Here is a 19064-nt window from a genome sequence, read left to right on the forward strand (position 1 = left end):
AACATGGGAGTACTGACCATCACTTCAATCACAGCCAGATCAATGCCTGCACTGTTTCTGCCTTTGCCATTAGACATTTCATTAAATTTGAATCAATAAAGGGTAAGTAAATACACAGACTTCAACATCACATATTTTCATCTCAGGATTACTTTAGTGCACCGTTAGCAGCCAACACCAACAGCACATTTGAAGAAGTAATCTTTTTTTTTTTTTTACCGTAGCCCACTCCAGGTAATCAATGTTTTGTGATGACTAAGCAGTGCAGACTTGTGGTTATCATTACAATCACAATCAGCGAAGAGCAATCACAATACCGGATGAGGCTAAACCTCTTCACAAGCAATATTTTACACTTTGCACCTCCCTTTATTGGCTCCCCATATATTTCCAGGTTAGTTCTTTAAAAGGGTGTCAGATAAAAATGCTGCTGTATGTTATGCAAATGGATACAAATGCAAATATTTCCTGCCATGAAAATAGATTGACAATATGGACCTATAGATCTGAGGGTTGACTAAGGAGACTAAAAACACACATTCAAGGAACACATCCTCCCTTACTCTTAGCTCAGAACAAATACGCTTAGGTAGCTGCTGTGAAATTTGGCTGAGGAACTGTGAAATATGCATACGTGACCACATGTATTTTGTTAGGTGTGCATTAGCCTTAGTTGTTGAAGGTTTGTCTGTAGCCATTTTCCAAAGGCCAAGACAGGGTCAGTGGCTCGAGGGTGGTCTGTGATGCAGCGAGGAGAGCAGGGCGGAGCCGTTCCTGGAGGCTGCCACCAGATGGAGGCACTGATGAGACGGGACCACCCACTCACGACTCCACACTACGCGACAAACGATCTTTGTTGTTTCATCTCAATGTGAGGTTGACTTGATTGTAGACCAGAGATGCAAGGGGCCAGTTTTAATGCGGTGCCATATCATACTTGTAGGGCGCATGATAAGACGTGTTGTTATTTATTTTTTTTCCTAGTTCAGGTCACAACGTTTTCTAGGGGTAACTTGAGCCAGCAACAGCATGCCTTGAAATTCAAAGTGATAAAAAGATACATGTAATGGATAAAGAGGTCCGGTCTGTACTGTCATAGAGATTAAAGTTTGAGCAAGTGCGTGTGTATTGTTGCTTGTGGTTTTCATTTACTTTGTGTCATGTTGATAGTGATTTATGCATGTTACAAGTTTGCGCATGCTATCAATTACTTTTTGATTTGGCTTAGTAGTGCTACTTTTTTGTACTATGTTTTAGAAAAATGGGGCATTGCATGTTGTCAGTATCAGTATGTCTCTCTCTGTCACCTCCCTCTCCCTTAATTATATCTACAAAGTGATTCCTCCACGACTGGCCCTGCTTTGATATAAGACCAGGTGTGACCTACCTGAATCAGACTTCCTACACACACCTCCTCCCATGCCACACACCCAGCAGCAGCCAGCTCCCCACAGTCTGCTTCCTGAAGGACAACCTGACACTGTTGATGGGCCTTCCTTTCTTTGGGCAAAGGAAAGTTAAAAAAAAAAAAAAAAAGTAGGCCTACAGATGCTATACAGTCCCATGGTGCCTAGGTGTGCAGCATCAACTGTTACTGTAGTTGTAATATTCTTGGAATATTCAATAGCTTGTTTGCCAACATGTTTTGTTAGCCTTGTCCAAACGTAATAAATTCCACACAGCTAAATATGTCATCAATCTGCATATTTAAGAATTTGGATGAGTCCAACTGGACATATAGGCCTAACCATAGCGGATTACACATTAATGCTACAGGTATGCCATTACATTAACCATGTGTATAATGAATAATAGCTTTTAGATTTTTTTTTCCCCTTTCAAACATTAGTAAGAAAAGCACTAATGCTTTGTTTGACTATGCAAATTATTTAAGCAATATCACACAAGAGGGAGCGCTGCGGCCTCGTGCCGAAGATAATCACAGCTGTGCTGATATACAGTACAGCAGCACGACCTCGAGTGTGATATTGCTAAAATAATTAGCATAGTAGCTTTGCATAAAGTAGCTAGCTACTTTGAGGTTTGCACGGACTAATTCAGTTTACTTTCTTCCCAGTCGTCCTCCTCTGACTACCGTTCGTAATTAAGGTCAATGTATCCATATCGCTGTCGCTACTAGGTGTGAATGAAGTTAGAGTTTTGTGTAGCCGTGTATTGGGAATATCTGATATTAGTGCTAACCAGCTGATTAGCTAGCCAGCTACTCAGCTAACGTCAGATGACGTTGTCGTGATCCGCTTTTTATTTCTCTTCACAAGAAAAGGCTTTTTCCACACTAACGCTATGTGTGAACGCAGCTATCAAGGTTATATTAGAACACCTGTGAAGCGGAGTGATACGTATAGTAAAAAGTCCCAGTGCTGTTATACTGTACGTATATCAGCACTCATGGAATGCCTCTTGTCCAATCAAATTACTCGACTGGCCTGTTGTATAACATAAATTATATGCACTCTTGTCTTATGCTCATGTTTTGTATCCGATTGTGACAGGGATTATAATGCATAATGATACTTTGCGTGTATGGTTCATTTTAGACGATTACATTTCACTTTACATATAACAACTTATGATGCTGCATGGACCATTTTAGCATACTATGAACACTTACAACACTTCCTGGTTCAGACTGGCCTGTCTGTGCAGCGCAGGGTGACTGATGGACCTTATATTGAAACACAAGGACTCATAATGCATTATTTTTCTTGTCATACAATCTCTGATAGAAACCTAGTCAAGAGTCTTTGTAAGACACTGGTGCTTAAATTCATTATTACATCTATAATGTCTCATGATTGCAGTTATAATGCATCAATAAGTATTGTGTTCTTAAAAGAATGGTCATAACACATTATGAGTGAATTATAATTCATTATGAGTGCTGTTATAATGTGCTATAGCTATGATTGTTAAAACTTACCAGAAAAACATTTTAAGCATTTTAACTTTTCAATCTTTTAAACTTTTATTTTTGCTCTCCTGTAAAATTAGGAAAATGTCACTTAAGCCCCTTTCGCTCGAAACCCTTGATATACTTGTCTTCATGTGGTTTACAAAAGGTGGGAAGGTGGGTGGCCATTTGGTCAAAGATGCAGTGCCTTCACAGAGCATTCGTTAAATCTGCTGGATATTTGGTCACTTACATAACTCCCACGTAGTTACATCTCATTACTTCCAACAAACAGCCAATTCATATAGAGAGAGGTTCCTGTCCCCCAGAGTCAGTGGTGAATACCTGCAGTGTTATGCTATGTATTCCCGCTGAATCATGATTCTCAGACCAAGACGTTATTCAGTCAAAGACTGAGTCTAGGTGTTAGCGATGTCTGGTAAAAGTCAAGTAACTCACATAACTGTCATGAGCCTTGCAAAGGTAAAACATGTTGGAATCGATATGCTGTGGTCTTTTTGTGTTACATGACAAAGCATTGCCTTATTCAGAGAAATGTGCATGCATATAGTTTGACAGCAAAGTGGCAAATTTACTATATTGACTAAGAATCTGACTTCACTAGATATTAAATCACATTTTTAAAAAGATGATCTATTCAAACTGATTAATAATTCAGTAGGTTATTTTAATGATGACTTTCAATGTGTTATCCAAAAAATATGGTATGCATAAAAGATGAACTTAATAGATTCACCTTGGATCAGTTGCATTGATAAACCTACTAGCCATGGTCTATGAAAGGACTACAAAAAGATATGTTTTCTTGATATTACAGAATATAGGAGGGCAGTTGACCATATTCAATGCACAAATCTATCTGAAAATGCCACTGTTTTTGTATGTCCAATACAAATATTTTCCATGGTGGTTGAGAGAGTGGGAGCTGTAGGGGTGGAGGGGGGTCCTTAAGTAGGAGCGGACTTTATCGCTCTCCTCCTTTCTAGTGGGGGTCCTTTCTCTCTCCTCTTTCCTCCTAGTTCATACCCAGCAAGTCTATGTGAGCTTTTCCAATCAGATGGAGGGAGCAACACAAAGAAAGACATAAAGCCAAGAACGAAATCATTATCCTGGTAGGTTAATTATGTTTCTCCATGCATGATATACTGCCATGGTATCATAGTGGTAACTGCAATCATTTGAATGTATGGATTCATATATTCTAGTTAGATGTCTGCAGACTGTATATCATTGTTCATTGCTTGATATTACAATGTATTTCATGGAGCACAGCTGAAAACTCTTTCTCAGTGAATGATATTTTGAATAATAAATGAAAAGAAGTGAGTAAAAATGTGAAAACAAAAGTCATCCTGTTGCTGAACACTCTGCTGTAAGAAGTAGAACAGTTTCTGCATACATTCGATTTCATAAGCAATTACACTGCACTGGTTTTGGTGAATAGTGTGCAGAATAAATAGAACAAAATAGAACATAATAGAATAACAACTTTATTGTCCCCATGGGGAAATTTGGGTTGCAGTGTAACACATTTGAGGTGTTCAACTATTCATGCATGATGCACATGCATGAATAGTTTAACCAGGTATCATTCTATGGTAGCATGAATATAGAATTGAGCTTCAATCATTTTTCATTTCACTAAAATGATTACTGTGATAGCATGACAATTTACATTTGAAAAGTAAAGGGTGTGACTGCTTTAATTCAGTCAGATCTGCACCCATTTAGTCAATCAATCCATGCACCCCCATACAGCATTGAAAATATACAGTATTTGCTTGCTGTGTGAGCACCTCTATGCATTTTCAACATGCTGCCTGATTTATTTAATTCTCTAGAGATTTAAAGCCAACTGTGGACATACTTCTTTTAGTGGTTTTCATGAGATGTGGGTGCAGAAGATTATGTAACCCTCTGTATAGTGAAAGACGTACAGTGTCCCAGAGTTCTATACAATAAAGCTCTGTTAGCTCTCTGCATAGTCTCTCCAGCAGCTCTCTAGAGTTCCTGCTCAAGTCACCTTTTTCCTTCCTGCTCACAATCAGCTTAATTTAGTTTTCACTTACTCTGGCAAGCCATTGAATCAACTATTTTGGTTGATTGGGGCACTGCTGTATTTTTTGGACTTACATTTGGTTTATAGTCACCACTTAAAAAAATAATTAATTCTGAGCTGACTGAATGCCTGTAAGGTTTAGCATGGCCTAGTGTAGCCTACTATGGGCAATGAGCATAGAGTCTTTTGAACAAATATTTAAAAAAAATAGCATTTTCCATAATCTTTTTGTTCAGTGTAAAGAATTTAAGGCAATTTCAACTCAGTAACTAGTTTATGCAAGATGCTTATTTTTTCCCAAACTTTTACGGTGGTACACAGAGAAAAGTGTTTGGAAGAAAGTAGAGAAAATAGAGGTAGAATAGAGAATCTGAGTCTCTCCTTTCCCTCAACAACTATCATCAAGCAACCCTTAAGTGAGGCACTGAACCCAACATTGCTCCAGTGTAACTACTCAGTGGCCAGCAGTAGAAGACTGTGGTTGTACCAGGGTGCAGCCAGTGTGAATGGGAAGTCTATGAGTGTGAAGCTGGGCAGTGCTGAAAAAGAGCATGTATGCTCAGCAAAACCGTTTTCTGGATAAATAAAGGTTAAAAATGTCTTTGCATAAAATTTCAAGCATTAAACTTGATTCATGATTCAACTCTTTCATTTTTTTTTATTTGTAGGAAAGAGCTGGCAAATCACCTTGAATCCTGGTCACTGAAATATAGAGGAAGGAGTTCATAATTTTCCAGCAGCATACATACAGATCCTGCAAAGGCCATTCCATCTCTGGTTACTGCTGGTAGCTGCTGGCTAAAAATGCTGTTTACTCTAGGACTTCTCCTCCTGCTCACCCCATTTCCCTCCTTTCAAGCCACGACCAATGAGAAGAGAAACTCCACAGGAAGTGACATGACCAAACCCAATGCCGTTTTCACCCTCTCGAAACCAAAAACCACTGCTACTCTTGCCAAACAGGCCCTTCGCCCCACCCTAAAGCCAAACACAGTTAATCAGACAGTTTTACCCACTTCAACCACCAACCAAAAACCTCCAACAGTCAATGCTCCAAAGAGCACCAAAAGCAAGCCCAGCCCCACAGTAATTCAAACCACTCTGTCAGCACCCGCAAGGCCTACTACAGCCAATGGCACCACAACCGCCAAAGACAAGCTCACACTCTCAGTCAATCAGACTGTTTCAACTAAATCTCCGTCAGCCAGCGAAGTGAAGACTACCAAAGACAAGCCCGCCCCCACAGTAGTCCAAAATGTTCAGTCAACATCTGCAAAATCTGCTCCAGCCAGTGGCGCTAAAACCACCAAAGACAAACTCACAGCCTCAGCCAATCAGACTGTTTCAATTAAATCTCCTTCAACCAGTGATGGGAAGATTACCAAAGACAAGCCTGCTCCCACTGCAGTTCAAAATGTTCAGTCAACACCCACAAAGCCTACTTCAACTAGAAGTAGCACAACCACCAAAAACAAACCCACAGCCTCAGTCAATCAGACTGTTTTAGTTAAATCTCCCTCAACCAGTGAAATGAAGACAACCAAAGACAAGCCTGCCCCCACAGTAGTTCAGGCTGTTCTGTCAACACCCATAAAAGCTGCTGCAGCTAGTGGTACCATGGCCGACAAAGACAAGGCCGCAGCCTCCGTCAGTCAGACAGCTGTGATCAAATCGCCTACAACTGGTGTTGTGAAGAGCACCAAAGACAAGCCTGCCCCCTCGCAGCCGATCAAGGTGGTCATAAGTGACGGCTGTGACTCCAGCCACACCAAGGAGCAGGAGCTGAAGCTGAAACCTGGCTCTCCTCTGGTGATGACTCATAAGATCAGCTTGGTGCCTGGAGGCTGCACTGGGGGCTGTGAGGCTGAGATGGCTGCGCTAAAAGGACGTGTGGCCCGACTGGAAAGGGAGATGTCCTCCCTAAAGGATAAATGTATGGTTTCATTATCACTATGTCATCATTATGGTTTCATTATGTACAGTTTCATCATTCACATTTAGTATTGTTCTGCTCCATTAATCAGATTAGCACTATTTTTTGACACAACTCATCAGGGAAGTGGATTTTATAACTGACACTACTAAAGACTATTTTGTTAATATGCAGCCCCTCTAATTGTGGTTCTCTTTGTTTCTGCTCAGGTCCATGTTCAGTAAATTGTCCAAATGACTGTAATGGCAATGGAAAATGTGAGAAGGGGAAATGTGTCTGCCTCCAGGGATTCCTAGGTCCAGACTGCAGTAAGTGTGCACCTGGAGCCGACTGCAATAAAAGTAAGTGAGAGTGTGTAGCTGTCATCGGGACATGGTACAGTCCAGGATACAGATTTTTCAGAGAGAGTCAAGTTATTTTCATATTGTCATGGTTAGAATATCTTATGCATTTCCTGATCCGAAACCACTGCTATCCAATTTCAGAAACTGCCAAAGGGAAGGTCAAGATAACAGTGGAGACAGTGACCCTGCAGGTGAACCAAGGCAGCAACGCCATCAAGGAAAATACACAGGGGAAGAACACCAAGGCCGAGCAGACACTCTTCCAAAAGAAGGACCAGAAGAAGGGCACTGAAGGCAAAGAGACTGACACCAAACCCAAAGTGGCCACTAATGTAAAAGGGGGCATTATTAAAACAGTAGCAAAACAAGGAGCTTCTGCTGGTAAAATAATTATTAAAGGTTCTGCAAGTGCCACAAAGACCAGTCGCCCAACTGTTGGTCAAGTCCTGCTGAAACATGAGGGAAGAAAGCAAGAGGAGGCACGCAAAGGCAAAACTACTGTCCTGACCTCTAAAAAGCCCCTCCCAAAAACTGATGTCAAGCTAGTTACTGTTAAGGAAGGAGCTGCAGGTAAAGTACATTCTAAATCTGACCAACTGAAAGACCAACCTCAAACCAATATTACCCAGAGCAATGTGAAGAAATCTAATGGTACGGTTAAAGTTCTGACCATTCTCACCAAGGTCATGGAAACATCTAACAACAAGACAAGGGCAGGGAAAGAGACCCTGGAGCAATCCACCTTGGCTGAGAAGAACGCTACCCAATCATCTGGAAATAAACTCATCAAAAAGGTCAAAGCAGAGAATGTAAATGTGACAAAAGTCGTGCAATCTGTTGAGAGCAAAAACACTGAAGCACGCAAGATTGGGTCTGGAAAAGGGAAAATTACACAGAGTACACAGAGGAGTCAGTACCTAGTGAATACGACCATCGCAGCGACATCAGATGAGGCAAAAGTTATTCAGGACAAAACAGCTGTCCAGTCTTCTGGGAACACCACCAGGAGGACAGGAGGTGGCATAGGCTCTGTGAAGGTTGTGAACATCTCCTCCTACAGCTTCACTGTCACATGGTCAGCTCCGCAAGGGATGTTCAAGAACTTCACCGTGATCAGAAGAGAGCAGAGAGCAGAGGGTGAGGAGGACGAAGATGAAGAGGTAGAAGAGGGAGCTCTTGAAGGAGACAAGACCGCCACAGCTAAGAACACAACTGAGGTCCAGATACAGAGCGAGAGCACCAATGGAACGGCTTCCTCTGCTAAAGTTCTTGGATCCAGAGGTAAAGCTGAAAGCAAGAGAGTCTCCATGGTTCTCCCTGGCAGCGTACGCTCTGTGGAGTTCAGTAACCTTCGGTCGCAGACACGCTATGCCCTGCTCATTTATGGTACTGCTCCTGGGAAGAGGTCCAAGATTCACAGAGTAACTGTAACTACAGGTAATTAAAATTATACCGCATTGATAATTTATGTGAACTTCCTGTAGTATTGCCAGTGAGTATACTGAAGGCAATAAATGCACCCCCTCTTCTCCCCTTTTTCACTTTGCAATATTTATTCACGGGTTGCTGATTAAAAGAAATTAAATAAAAATCTTCTGACACCATATTGTCTTTTCTTTTCCTCTCGCCAGGTCCTGAGCCAGCCACAGAGCTAGTGTTCAGCAACGTAACAGAGTCTTCTCTCACAGTGTCCTGGTCCAAACCAAAGACCACATTCACAAGCTTCAGGGTCACATACACCCACTCTGTCACAGGTCTGTCCAAGGTTTCCTATCTACTATATCTCCTCTCACAATTTTCTTGCTGAATTCACAAATGTAATGCCTGTAAATGATCACAGTATCAGTCTGTGTGGCTCATTCATCAGTTTGCATGAGTGTGTAAAGTGTAAAGGTGTAATATTGGTGATGTATCATCCTACCAGGGGAGAGCCGCTCTGTGACTATGGACTCCCAGCAGTCTCATCTGGTTCTGTCAAAATTGTCTGCTGGGTCTTCTTACATAATCAGTGTAACTACCACACAAGGCAAGGTCCAGAGTGATGCCCTCACATCCACTATCACCACAGGTACACAGCCAGTTAAACTGGATTTTGGTATGATTTGGATGTCTTAGTCTGTGAAAAAAAACTAAAAATAACGCACTATGGATTGTCTCCTGACTGCAGTGCCCGCCCCTCCAACCCATCTTCAAGCCATCAGTATTACAGATACCAGAGCTGTGCTGCAATGGACGCCCAGTCTGGGAAAAGTAGACCGTTTCATCATCAGCTATGAGTCCTCAAAGAGTGAGTGCAGCAAAATCCCCCTACTCTAGCTGTTTCATCCAGGACTAAGGATTAAGCTGTTTTATTACTTTTCCCTTTTGCCACAGCTCCTAATGTGACTGTGACAGTAATGGTGTCTGGAAACTCAGTGGAGCACCAGCTGAGAGGGCTGCAGAGAGGCACCCTGTACACAGTCAAGGCCCTGAGCCAGAAGGACAGTCTCCAGAGCACAGCCATTTCAACAACATTCACTACTGCTAACGGTGAGTAGAAGGGGAATAAATAAAGATTAGGCGTCTCTAGTTGTTATGTGCAAAGTCTGGGTATAATATAAACTAAACAGATATGCGTTATTGTGCTCCTCAGCGGTTAAAGCCAGTGAAGTGGGTGCTCGCTCTGCAGTGATAGCGTGGAAAGCACCCACTGTTGCGTTTCACAGCTACAGACTGACCTACTACGTGGTAGGAGAGGAGACAAAGGTGAGCAATGCGCCCTCAGCATTGATACTTACATAGATGAAAAGAGAACCTTAACACTTAGAGCACTGGTGAAAAGATTTGGTGTGTGTGTGTTTATGTATATATCAGGAGGTGATCCTGGACTCCACCATCACAGAGTATAAGCTGACAGGGCTGCTGTCTATGTCCCGGTACATTGTTCTGGTACAAGGAGTGAGAGATGGACAGTACACATCTGTTGTCACCACAGAATTCCTCACAGGTAATGCATTTTAAATACTGCATTCCCTGAGACAAGCCTCTACTATTTTACCTGTCCTCTCAATACAACTCATTATTTTATAGTAATTCTTTTCACACCTTTTTTTAATCTCTCAGGGAAGCTGCGTTTCCCTTTCCCTACTGAGTGCTCCCAGGAGCTGCTGAATGGAGCGCTGCAGTCAGGAGAGGTGGATATCTACCCCCAGGGGAGAGAGGGAGGAGCAGTCAGAGTCTACTGTGACATGGAGACAGATGGCGGCGGCTGGACGGTGGGAGAAATTGATGTTACTCGAATTAAACTTTGCATTAACGCAATGGCAGATCTAGACAGTATCCAACCGGTGCTGTGATTGTTTTCTAGGTGTTCCAGAGAAGGATGAATGGAAAGACAGACTTCTACAGAACCTGGAGCGACTACAGCACTGGCTTTGGAAACCTCAGCGAAGAGTTCTGGCTTGGTACAGTTGGGGTTCATCCTGATTATGATCAAATCTACATCAAAACGTTATTCAATAAAACTGACTAAACTGTGCACTCCTTCTCCCTACCACCATCAGGAAATGAGCTTCTGCACAACCTGACCAGTGTTGGCCCTGTGAGTCTGAGGGTGGACCTGCGAGCAGGAAATGACACAGCTTATGCTCACTACTCCAACTTCACCATCGACACAGAGGAGAAGCACTACACCATCATGGCATCCAGCTACACGGGAACAGCAGGTACAATTTTTAAGATTGGACAATAGAAGAATTCTCTTGAACATGTATAGTATATGCTACCCTTTATTCCTGATAGGGCTTGTTTGAGATAAGCACATCTTAATTTTACTGTATTTCCCAATCAGGTGACTCTATGAGGTACCACAATGGGCGGCCATTCTCCACCCGGGACAAGGACCCAGATACTTTGGGGATCCACTGTGCCAGGGCCTATATGGGTGGCTGGTGGTACAAGAACTGCTATAAGACCAACCTCAATGGTCTCTATGGCATCAACAGTAACAATCAGGTACAATCTACCTCCCTGAAGTTATCTTAATGAAGACTAATGTACTTCAAACAGCTATTGTTATAGCACATTACCCAAATGTAATCTCTCAACTGTTTCTGTTATGCTGCAGGGAGTGGTCTGGATAGACTGGAAAGGTAAAGACTCCTCCATTCCCTCTACCGAGATGAAGCTCAGACCGTCTGGCTTCTCCCCTGCAACTCACGGCTAAGGACGTAGTGCAATCTCTATGACCTCTCCGACCCTAAAACCTTACATCTGAAAAACAGAGAATCAAAGGGCTCCAGGAATCCAGAAGAGAGTGGCTCTCACACTTGCTGCATCTTACTATCTAACTAAAGTTGCATGTACATTCGTTGTGGCAGCTGTAATGACAGCTTATCGATAAGTGTGATTCAACGCACCAGGAATTTATTCTATTTGGCTGTTGTGCGTCATCAGCTGTTTGTTTAGGAAATGTACCAGTAGAGAGGAGAGATATTTTTTATTGCAACATTTTGTATTGTATTGTGCTGTTCTGCCTGACCCTTCCATGTCTACACAGTTTTGTTTTGACTCTAAAACACTTCTATTGTGCACCACCAAGGTATGCCACCCCACTACTACTGTAATTAAGTATGCACTGTCTCACTCTATTGGAATAAATGTGGCTAAAGTGGGTCTGAAGTGTGTTTCTTCTACCCTCCCCCCCCCTTCCCTTCTCTAAAAGATAAACAAAAGCAAGTATATCTGTCAAGTGACTTATTATCATGTCCTTCAGTCCCTTCCATGGCAACTGTGGATTATCAAACTTCTTCTTTGCTCCCAACCTATTTCCAACAACAAAAAGAGAGTAAAGCACTTTCTACATAAACACTGTTGAATTGTAATAAATTACTACTTTCACTACCTTTATATGCTTATAAAGCTGCCTCTTGTTGGATTCATCTTAACGTCAGAGATCTTGACCCCTATCAGGTCAAAAAAATATGTTGCCATCCTTGACTGCAGTGAAACACTAACATCATAAGCTAAGAGGCGTGGATAAGAAGACTATAAAAGGGGCCAGCAGAGAGATGAACAGCTTTTTGAAGTGGGACAGCAATAAGACACAGAATGGCTGTAGAAATATCAGTGATCAGTGTGGTAGCTGTGCTCGTGGTTGTAGTGCTCGTGACGTTATTGATCCACATTTCTGGACAGAGAGACAGATCCATACAGGGAGATCACAAGGAAAGTAAGTCTACAGGTAGCCATCTAGTTTTCTTTTCAATCCCATTTGACCATATTTATTGCTTTATTAGCTTACTTGAAATCACCACAATCAGATATGAATGGGACAGATATTCAACACATGGACAACCGTGTACGCTACTGGACTTAATTATTGATCCACTGGACTTAATTACTAATCATCCTCTTTCTGCCTTCTTATCTTTGTCTTTCCTAACTCCTCCACGCAGTAGTTGAATCTAAACTACTGCAATATCTCTATCAGTTTCTTCCCTGCTCCTCTTCTCCTTCCCTCCCAGGTCCTCCCAGCCTCCTTCTCTTAGGCAATATGATGGAGCTGACACACGACCACCTGCCCATCCACCTGACCAACCTGGCACAACGCTATGGAAGCATCTACCGCCTTAAATGCGGCAACACTAGTAATCAGTCAATTTCAGATTCCTGGATTTTACCCAATTGTCAGATTTTGACAGAAATAACAAGCGAGTCAAGGCTTTTAGGAACATTTCTGTATTTACTTATGTCTTATCTATATGTCTACATTAGGACTCTCCGCTGTATCAAAACCCCTTGTTAGTTTGTATTTTGTGTTTTTTTTCCCAGCCATGGTGGTGCTTAATAGTAATGACGTCATAAGAGAAGCACTGGTCAAGAAATGGTCAGACTTTGCTGGGAGACCACATTCTTACACAGGTAAAGGACTCAAACTTCTTCTGCCACTTGAGCCACAGTGTTATGGATAAATATTGTGTTGTCCTCAACCTCTTCCTCCCCCCTCGATTCCATACATTTGTCAGGAGATATTGTGTCTGGGGGCGGGCGCTCCATCTCTCTGGGGGATTACAGCGAGGAATGGAAGGCACATCGGCGTCTAGTCCACGGTGCTTTGCAGCGTTGCTCCCAGCGGTCTTTGCATGATGTGATTGAGAGACAGGCGCTGCACCTGCGACAGGTACAGAACATGAGACACTCAGTGTACTGTAAGAGAAGGAACAGATAGCAAGACAGCATCAATAAGTAGACAATACAGTGCCTCATCTAAAAAGTAATAGCCTGAAATGGAAAAGGAGAGATCCAGACAGCGTTACCATTCCACTACACTCATCATCCCAAATGTTGGGTATTTTCCAAAATGGTCACATAAACAAATAAAATATTTAAAACGATTATCTATTATTCATTGCTGAAAATGAATCTTTTACCATTTAGGTTTTGATGGGCTATCAAGGCAGTGCTGTGGATCTCTCTGAGGATTTCACTGTGGCAGCCAGTAATGTCATCACCACTCTGGCTTTTGGAAAAGAAGTGAGTGTCTGTCCTCCCCTCAGCACAGTGTGTGCCCTCTGAGGAAATGAAAAGGAGAGTATTAGAGATGGAAAAATCTGTTTTTCATCAATGAACAGTGGTGGTTTTCTCATGTGGTTGTGGCAGATATGTGCTTGGTTGCCTGGTGATGTTGAGAATTGGGCAAGGTTGCTGTTTATGTTGCCCATCTTAGCAGTTTGAGTTACATAAGAAATAACCAAAGTTGTAAATTCATAATGACACTGTTAGTGGACAGAGTATTTCAGTGGTAGGGTATAATAACTTGTAAATCTGCTTTGTTCTTTAGTATGACAAGAGTTCAGTGGAGCTGCAGCGTTTGCACAGCTGTCTGAATGAGATCGTTGCTCTGTGGGGCTCCTCGTGGATTTCTGCTCTGGACTCCTTCCCACTGCTCAGAGTCAGTAGATGTTCACTATGATGACTATAATTAACAGGGTATACACTAACACATTCAGAATAGGATTTCACACATTATGTGATGTTCTCTTTTCTCACAGAAATTACCCAATCCTCCGTTTGCCCGTCTCCTGAAAGAGGTGGCCAGGAGAGATGAAATCATAAGGACACACCTAAACAATTACAAGGTTTGTAATAACAAATGCAATACAAAAGGTTGAAAATATGGCTCACTAATTAACATTCACCAGATTTTTCCAAAAGTTCACCTATGCCATCTTGCTCAAGTCACAGGTCAAGAGACAGGTCAAAAATACAGTAGATTGGCCTGGTGGTTAGAGAAACTGTCCTGTAAATGCAACAAATATGATTATATGTACTACAAGAAAGAGGAAGAAATTGAAGCCATGGTATTTAACATATGGCAGTGTTCAAATTAAAGAGGTTACAGAAGTCAAATTATTGGGAGTTAAAATACAAAACAATCTCTCATGGACGGCTCATATTACAGATCTTTCTAAAAGAGTGATGAAAATGGCAGGAATGGTTGGACGAATTGCAAAGTTTTTATCTAAAGACATTCTAAAGGTAATATCTCATAGTCTAATCTATAGTCACATTAATTATTGCTGTGCAGTGTGGGGCAATGCAGCTCAGAGAGATATGAGGAGACTGCAGATCACACTTAACAAGGCAGCAAGAATGGTCTTAAGGTGTGGGTTTGAAAAAGGAGTGAGTGAACTACATATTACAATGGGATGGCCCACAGTAGTAGAGCATGTGAGACAACATTCTATAGTACTAATTTCAAAAATTCAAAAGTTTAAAAAGCCAGTTAGTATTAAGGACAAACTGCTATTAGTACGTGATAAACATCAAGTTAACATAAGAATAAGAGATAAAAATCATTATGTACTACCAAAAATAAAAACTGAAATGGGAAGACGGACTTTTATTTTCAGAACTGTTAAATTATGGAATTCATTACAATAACTCACTCAAGAACAGTACGGCGGTTGGATTGTTGATTGCAAGATTTCAAGATTTAAATGTAGTTATCATCACACTATTGTATTGCACTGTCAGTAGGTTTGTAGAGTGAACACATGTAGATTAATATGTGTATATATGTAGGTCCATACGGGATAAGTGTCAATGTATGTAGGTTATATGTGTCATGCATGTATGTATATGATATATGTGTGTCAATAATTATGTGTTGTATAATATGAATTATTGTATGCTTAAATGTTTTTAATGTGGACTCTTGGAAGATTAGCCAATAGGCTAAAAGAGATCCAAATAAAATCAAATCAAATGCAACTTGCAGCCAGTGTGTTAAGACTCCAAATGCCTTCCTGCTGGTGTAGCAAATGCCTGACGCTGCACGTGAACCCTCTGGTGAAATGCATACACGTGTCTATAAATAAATACCTAATTGCACTGTAATATAGCATTTGTGTGCAATAAATTCCCCCAAAAAACATGTTTAAGTCCAAATATCAATGTGGCACACCAAGTCAAATCAAGTAGTCAAAATCAGTAAGGGCGTCAAGTTGAAACTCAATCCACTTGCTAAATTACATGCATGAAAACACTTCTGCATCTTCTTTTAGTCAACTTGGATAAATTATTATAGAGCAGAAAAAGAGGTAACACTGGGGAAATCATATCAGACACCATGGAAACAGGCAGAAGGCTTAAAAAATGTTTTCAATTCAATCACATGTTTAAGTCCCATTTCAAGTCCAAGTTAATTTTTCCTTCTGCCATGTCAAATCTCAAATCATCAAATTTGTGAGTTGAATCAGCCAATCCCCAACTCTGCTATTTCCTGCAATGTTTATATTTACTAGTTGTTGTGTTGTCCCCTGTGTAGTCGCAAGACAAGAAATCTGAAGACGCCATCACAGGCTCTCTGCTCCAGGGCCTGGACCAGCGTCACAGCACAGCAGATGGAGTGGTAAATACTATACTGATGCACCATTGACTACATGGAATTTCCAGAAATATGAATTGTACCTCAATCAGATTTAATTTCTGCTGCCATGTACTACCTTTCCCCCTATTTTAGACTTTGATTTCCAATCCAAACTCAAGTTCAAATTTATTGAACTGAAATTAACCAAATTCACAAATTCATAGTCCTTTAGGCTATCAAAAATAAATAACACTGCTGTACTGAATGACATGTATTGTCTCTAGCTCCTGACAGATACTCATGTCCACATGGCCACTGTGGACCTTCTCATTGGGGGGACAGAGACCACTGCAGCCTGGCTAAACTGGACTGTGGCCTTCCTATTGCACAGACCAGAGGTACAGCACATTGTCATAAAATACCACAACAAACCATATTCAGCAAACGCTGAATTTTAACTCACTGTGTTTCTCTCCTCTCTTGCTTTCATCTTCAGGTGCAGAGCAGGGTGTACGATGAGTTGTGTACGGTACTGGAGGGACGCTACCCCAAGTACAGCGACAGACACAGACTCCCTATTCTGTGTGCTGTGATCAACGAGGTGCTCAGACTCAGGCCTGTAGCCCCACTGGCAGTGCCGCACAGAGCCATCAGAGACAGCAGGTCAGCTGAGCTACAACAAGCAGTGCTACTGACAGAGCATGCCACAAACAGGGCAGTGACTACAATACAGTTGACAACATTTGACGAAGTGTAGAATTTAAGCAACATAGGTGCTGAGATGATTTGGGTGTTGTTAGGAGCAGGAGGATTCATGGGTCTGACACAGAAACAACAACCAAAAATGTTGTTTAGCCCAAGGTCAACTGCTTAGAAATGTGGTCTGATGCCGGCCCAGTGTCAACGTTATGGAAGCACGACAGGATTGTAAAATATTCCATTTGGCCCTATGTTAATGCAAAACAAAATCTTTAAAACAACACTATATAACAAGGATTTCCCATTTGATGAAGCAGTAGCCAACCAACCTAAAACCATGAGAGAGAAAAACACAAAGCAAATAGTAAACCTGGAACTCATCAGGATCCAGGCAGAAATGTAGCTAGCTAGAATGGGTTTGTGCATTACTAGTTAGTCAATTCAAACCTATAATAGGCTATACAGACTATTTCACAGTGAATCTACCTGAACAGTGAAATGTTTAAGGACTGTGGGTCTGGGTGAAAAACTCTGATGTTAGTGAGCAGGTATACACAAAGACCACTTGTTTGGAGTTAAGTTACTGCTGCTCTGATTTGGAAATCTATCACCACATATGTCTCGCTAACTCTGTTACCTGCTATGCATTTCAACTGTATACAATCTCTACTCAGTGTGTATTGCACATGTTCAGTATTGCAGGTTATTTCATCCCCAAGAACACTGTCATCATTCCTAATCTCTTCGGAGCACACCACGATCCTGCAGTTTGGACTGACCCCTACCACTTCAGACCAGGTAGCTCCTGAGCCGTTGGGTGCAGCGCATTCCTTTCACTTGGCTCAGCAGAGTTCAAATAAAGTTAACAGTAGCCACTCTCTGTTGCAGAGCGCTTTCTGGAGGGTGGGGGAGGCTCAGCACGCGCACTGCTGCCTTTCGGAGGGGGGGCTCGGCTGTGCCTGGGGGAGTCTGTTGCCAAAATGGAGCTCTTTCTGTTCACTGCCTACTTGCTGAGAGATTTCCAATTCGTCCCTCCTGAAAGCGAGGCCTCTCTGCCTGACCTGAGAGGAGTCGCTAGTGTGGTGCTCAAGGTCAAGTCCTACACAGTTATAGCACGTCCGAGACCTGCGGCCTAACCTTAAACTGAGAACGGTGTAATGTGTTATTGTTGCTTAGACAATGTACATTTATATACTTCTATGTGCATTTATAACTTTATAAATACATATTAAATCATTACTGACATGTCTGTCACATGTCTGTTTACCATTAATATTTGTATCTGTCTTTAGTACTGAATTAAAGGAGCAGCAACAATTGAATTTAGTACATGCTTTGTATTTGCTCATCACCAAATAACATGGCTTTGGTAAATGAAACCCAAGCCAGAGCTATACAATTTTACTAGCGATTTGTTTCACCTCTGATAAGGTAAAACAAACTGCACTGTTAGTGCTAATTCTGGTGAATTTCTATACATTAATATTATCAAGCAGGTAGTCAGAGTTGCCTAGAGAGGAAATAGAGAGACAGCACCCCTAGGAAAGAAAGCATGAACAAATGAACTTCATTCAGGAGGAACTATCATCTGTAGTTTCTATAGTTAATATAGTGACAGTTGGACCAATAAACTGGTCCAACTGCTCCAATCCAACCACCAGTAGTTTGCAAAATAATAAGTGCACATCTGTCACACAGCCCAATAGCACCACCCTGTGGACAAACATGTTAACAATGACTGACAGGATGTGAAACTAATGATAATGTTTCGATGATGTGAAAACACTCGCTTTCAGAGGCATGTCTAGCAGAAGTATAGAAGTTTTCACCATAAATGGCCATCTGATAGATCTACTGTGATGGATCACAGTAATGAGATTCTTTACTAGAGTAGAAGGCATTATTATATGCATATTCATTAGCTGTCCAACAGAAAAAAATGATATACAATGACTCAAACAAAGCCAATGAATAGCAACATTATAATATATTATTTTACCTGTGGGTGACACTCGTCTGTTGATAAGTCTGCAGTCACTGGCAGAGGAGTCATTGCAGTAGCAGCAACACAACAGCACCAGCAAAAAGGTGAACAGGGGGTAAGCCAGTGTGGACATCATGCACCTTATGGCCCTGTGCAACAAAGACATCCCTTTAGTTATTTATTTACTTTATTTCAGTTTTAATGGGGAATGATAGGGAATTTTAGCACCTATACAACTTTAAAAACACCAGTGAGAAAAGAC

General features: G+C 41.5%; 2 protein-coding genes across 2 annotated transcripts; both read left to right on the forward strand.

Annotated features, from left to right (window-relative positions):
- Window positions 1-6041: 6041 nt before the first annotated feature.
- Window positions 6042-11915, forward strand: tnxba (tenascin XBa). Its single transcript, XM_071902325.2, has 14 exons — window positions 6042-6924; window positions 7134-7265; window positions 7410-8705; window positions 8900-9022; window positions 9193-9336; window positions 9436-9555; window positions 9642-9797; window positions 9901-10013; window positions 10122-10254; window positions 10371-10522; window positions 10615-10711; window positions 10811-10972; window positions 11098-11261; window positions 11374-11915. The coding sequence occupies exons 1-14, from the start codon at window positions 6522-6524 to the stop codon at window positions 11470-11472; spliced, it is 3294 nt and encodes a 1097-aa protein (XP_071758426.2). The 5' UTR covers window positions 6042-6521; the 3' UTR covers window positions 11473-11915.
- A 685-nt stretch (window positions 11916-12600) lies between these two features.
- On the forward strand, window positions 12601-17954 carry cyp21a2 (cytochrome P450, family 21, subfamily A, polypeptide 2). The gene is made up of 11 exons (XM_071902327.2): window positions 12601-12895; window positions 13080-13169; window positions 13274-13428; window positions 13686-13781; window positions 14089-14199; window positions 14300-14386; window positions 16078-16161; window positions 16404-16517; window positions 16616-16782; window positions 17513-17616; window positions 17707-17954. Exons 1-11 carry the CDS (start codon window positions 12802-12804, stop codon window positions 17952-17954), a joined length of 1350 nt encoding a protein of 449 aa, XP_071758428.2. The 5' UTR covers window positions 12601-12801.
- Window positions 17955-19064: the final 1110 nt, after the last annotated feature.

This window comes from Centroberyx gerrardi, chromosome 12 (genome assembly GCF_048128805.1).
Source record: "Centroberyx gerrardi isolate f3 chromosome 12, fCenGer3.hap1.cur.20231027, whole genome shotgun sequence".
NCBI classification, from domain to species: Eukaryota; Metazoa; Chordata; class Actinopteri; order Beryciformes; family Berycidae; genus Centroberyx; species Centroberyx gerrardi.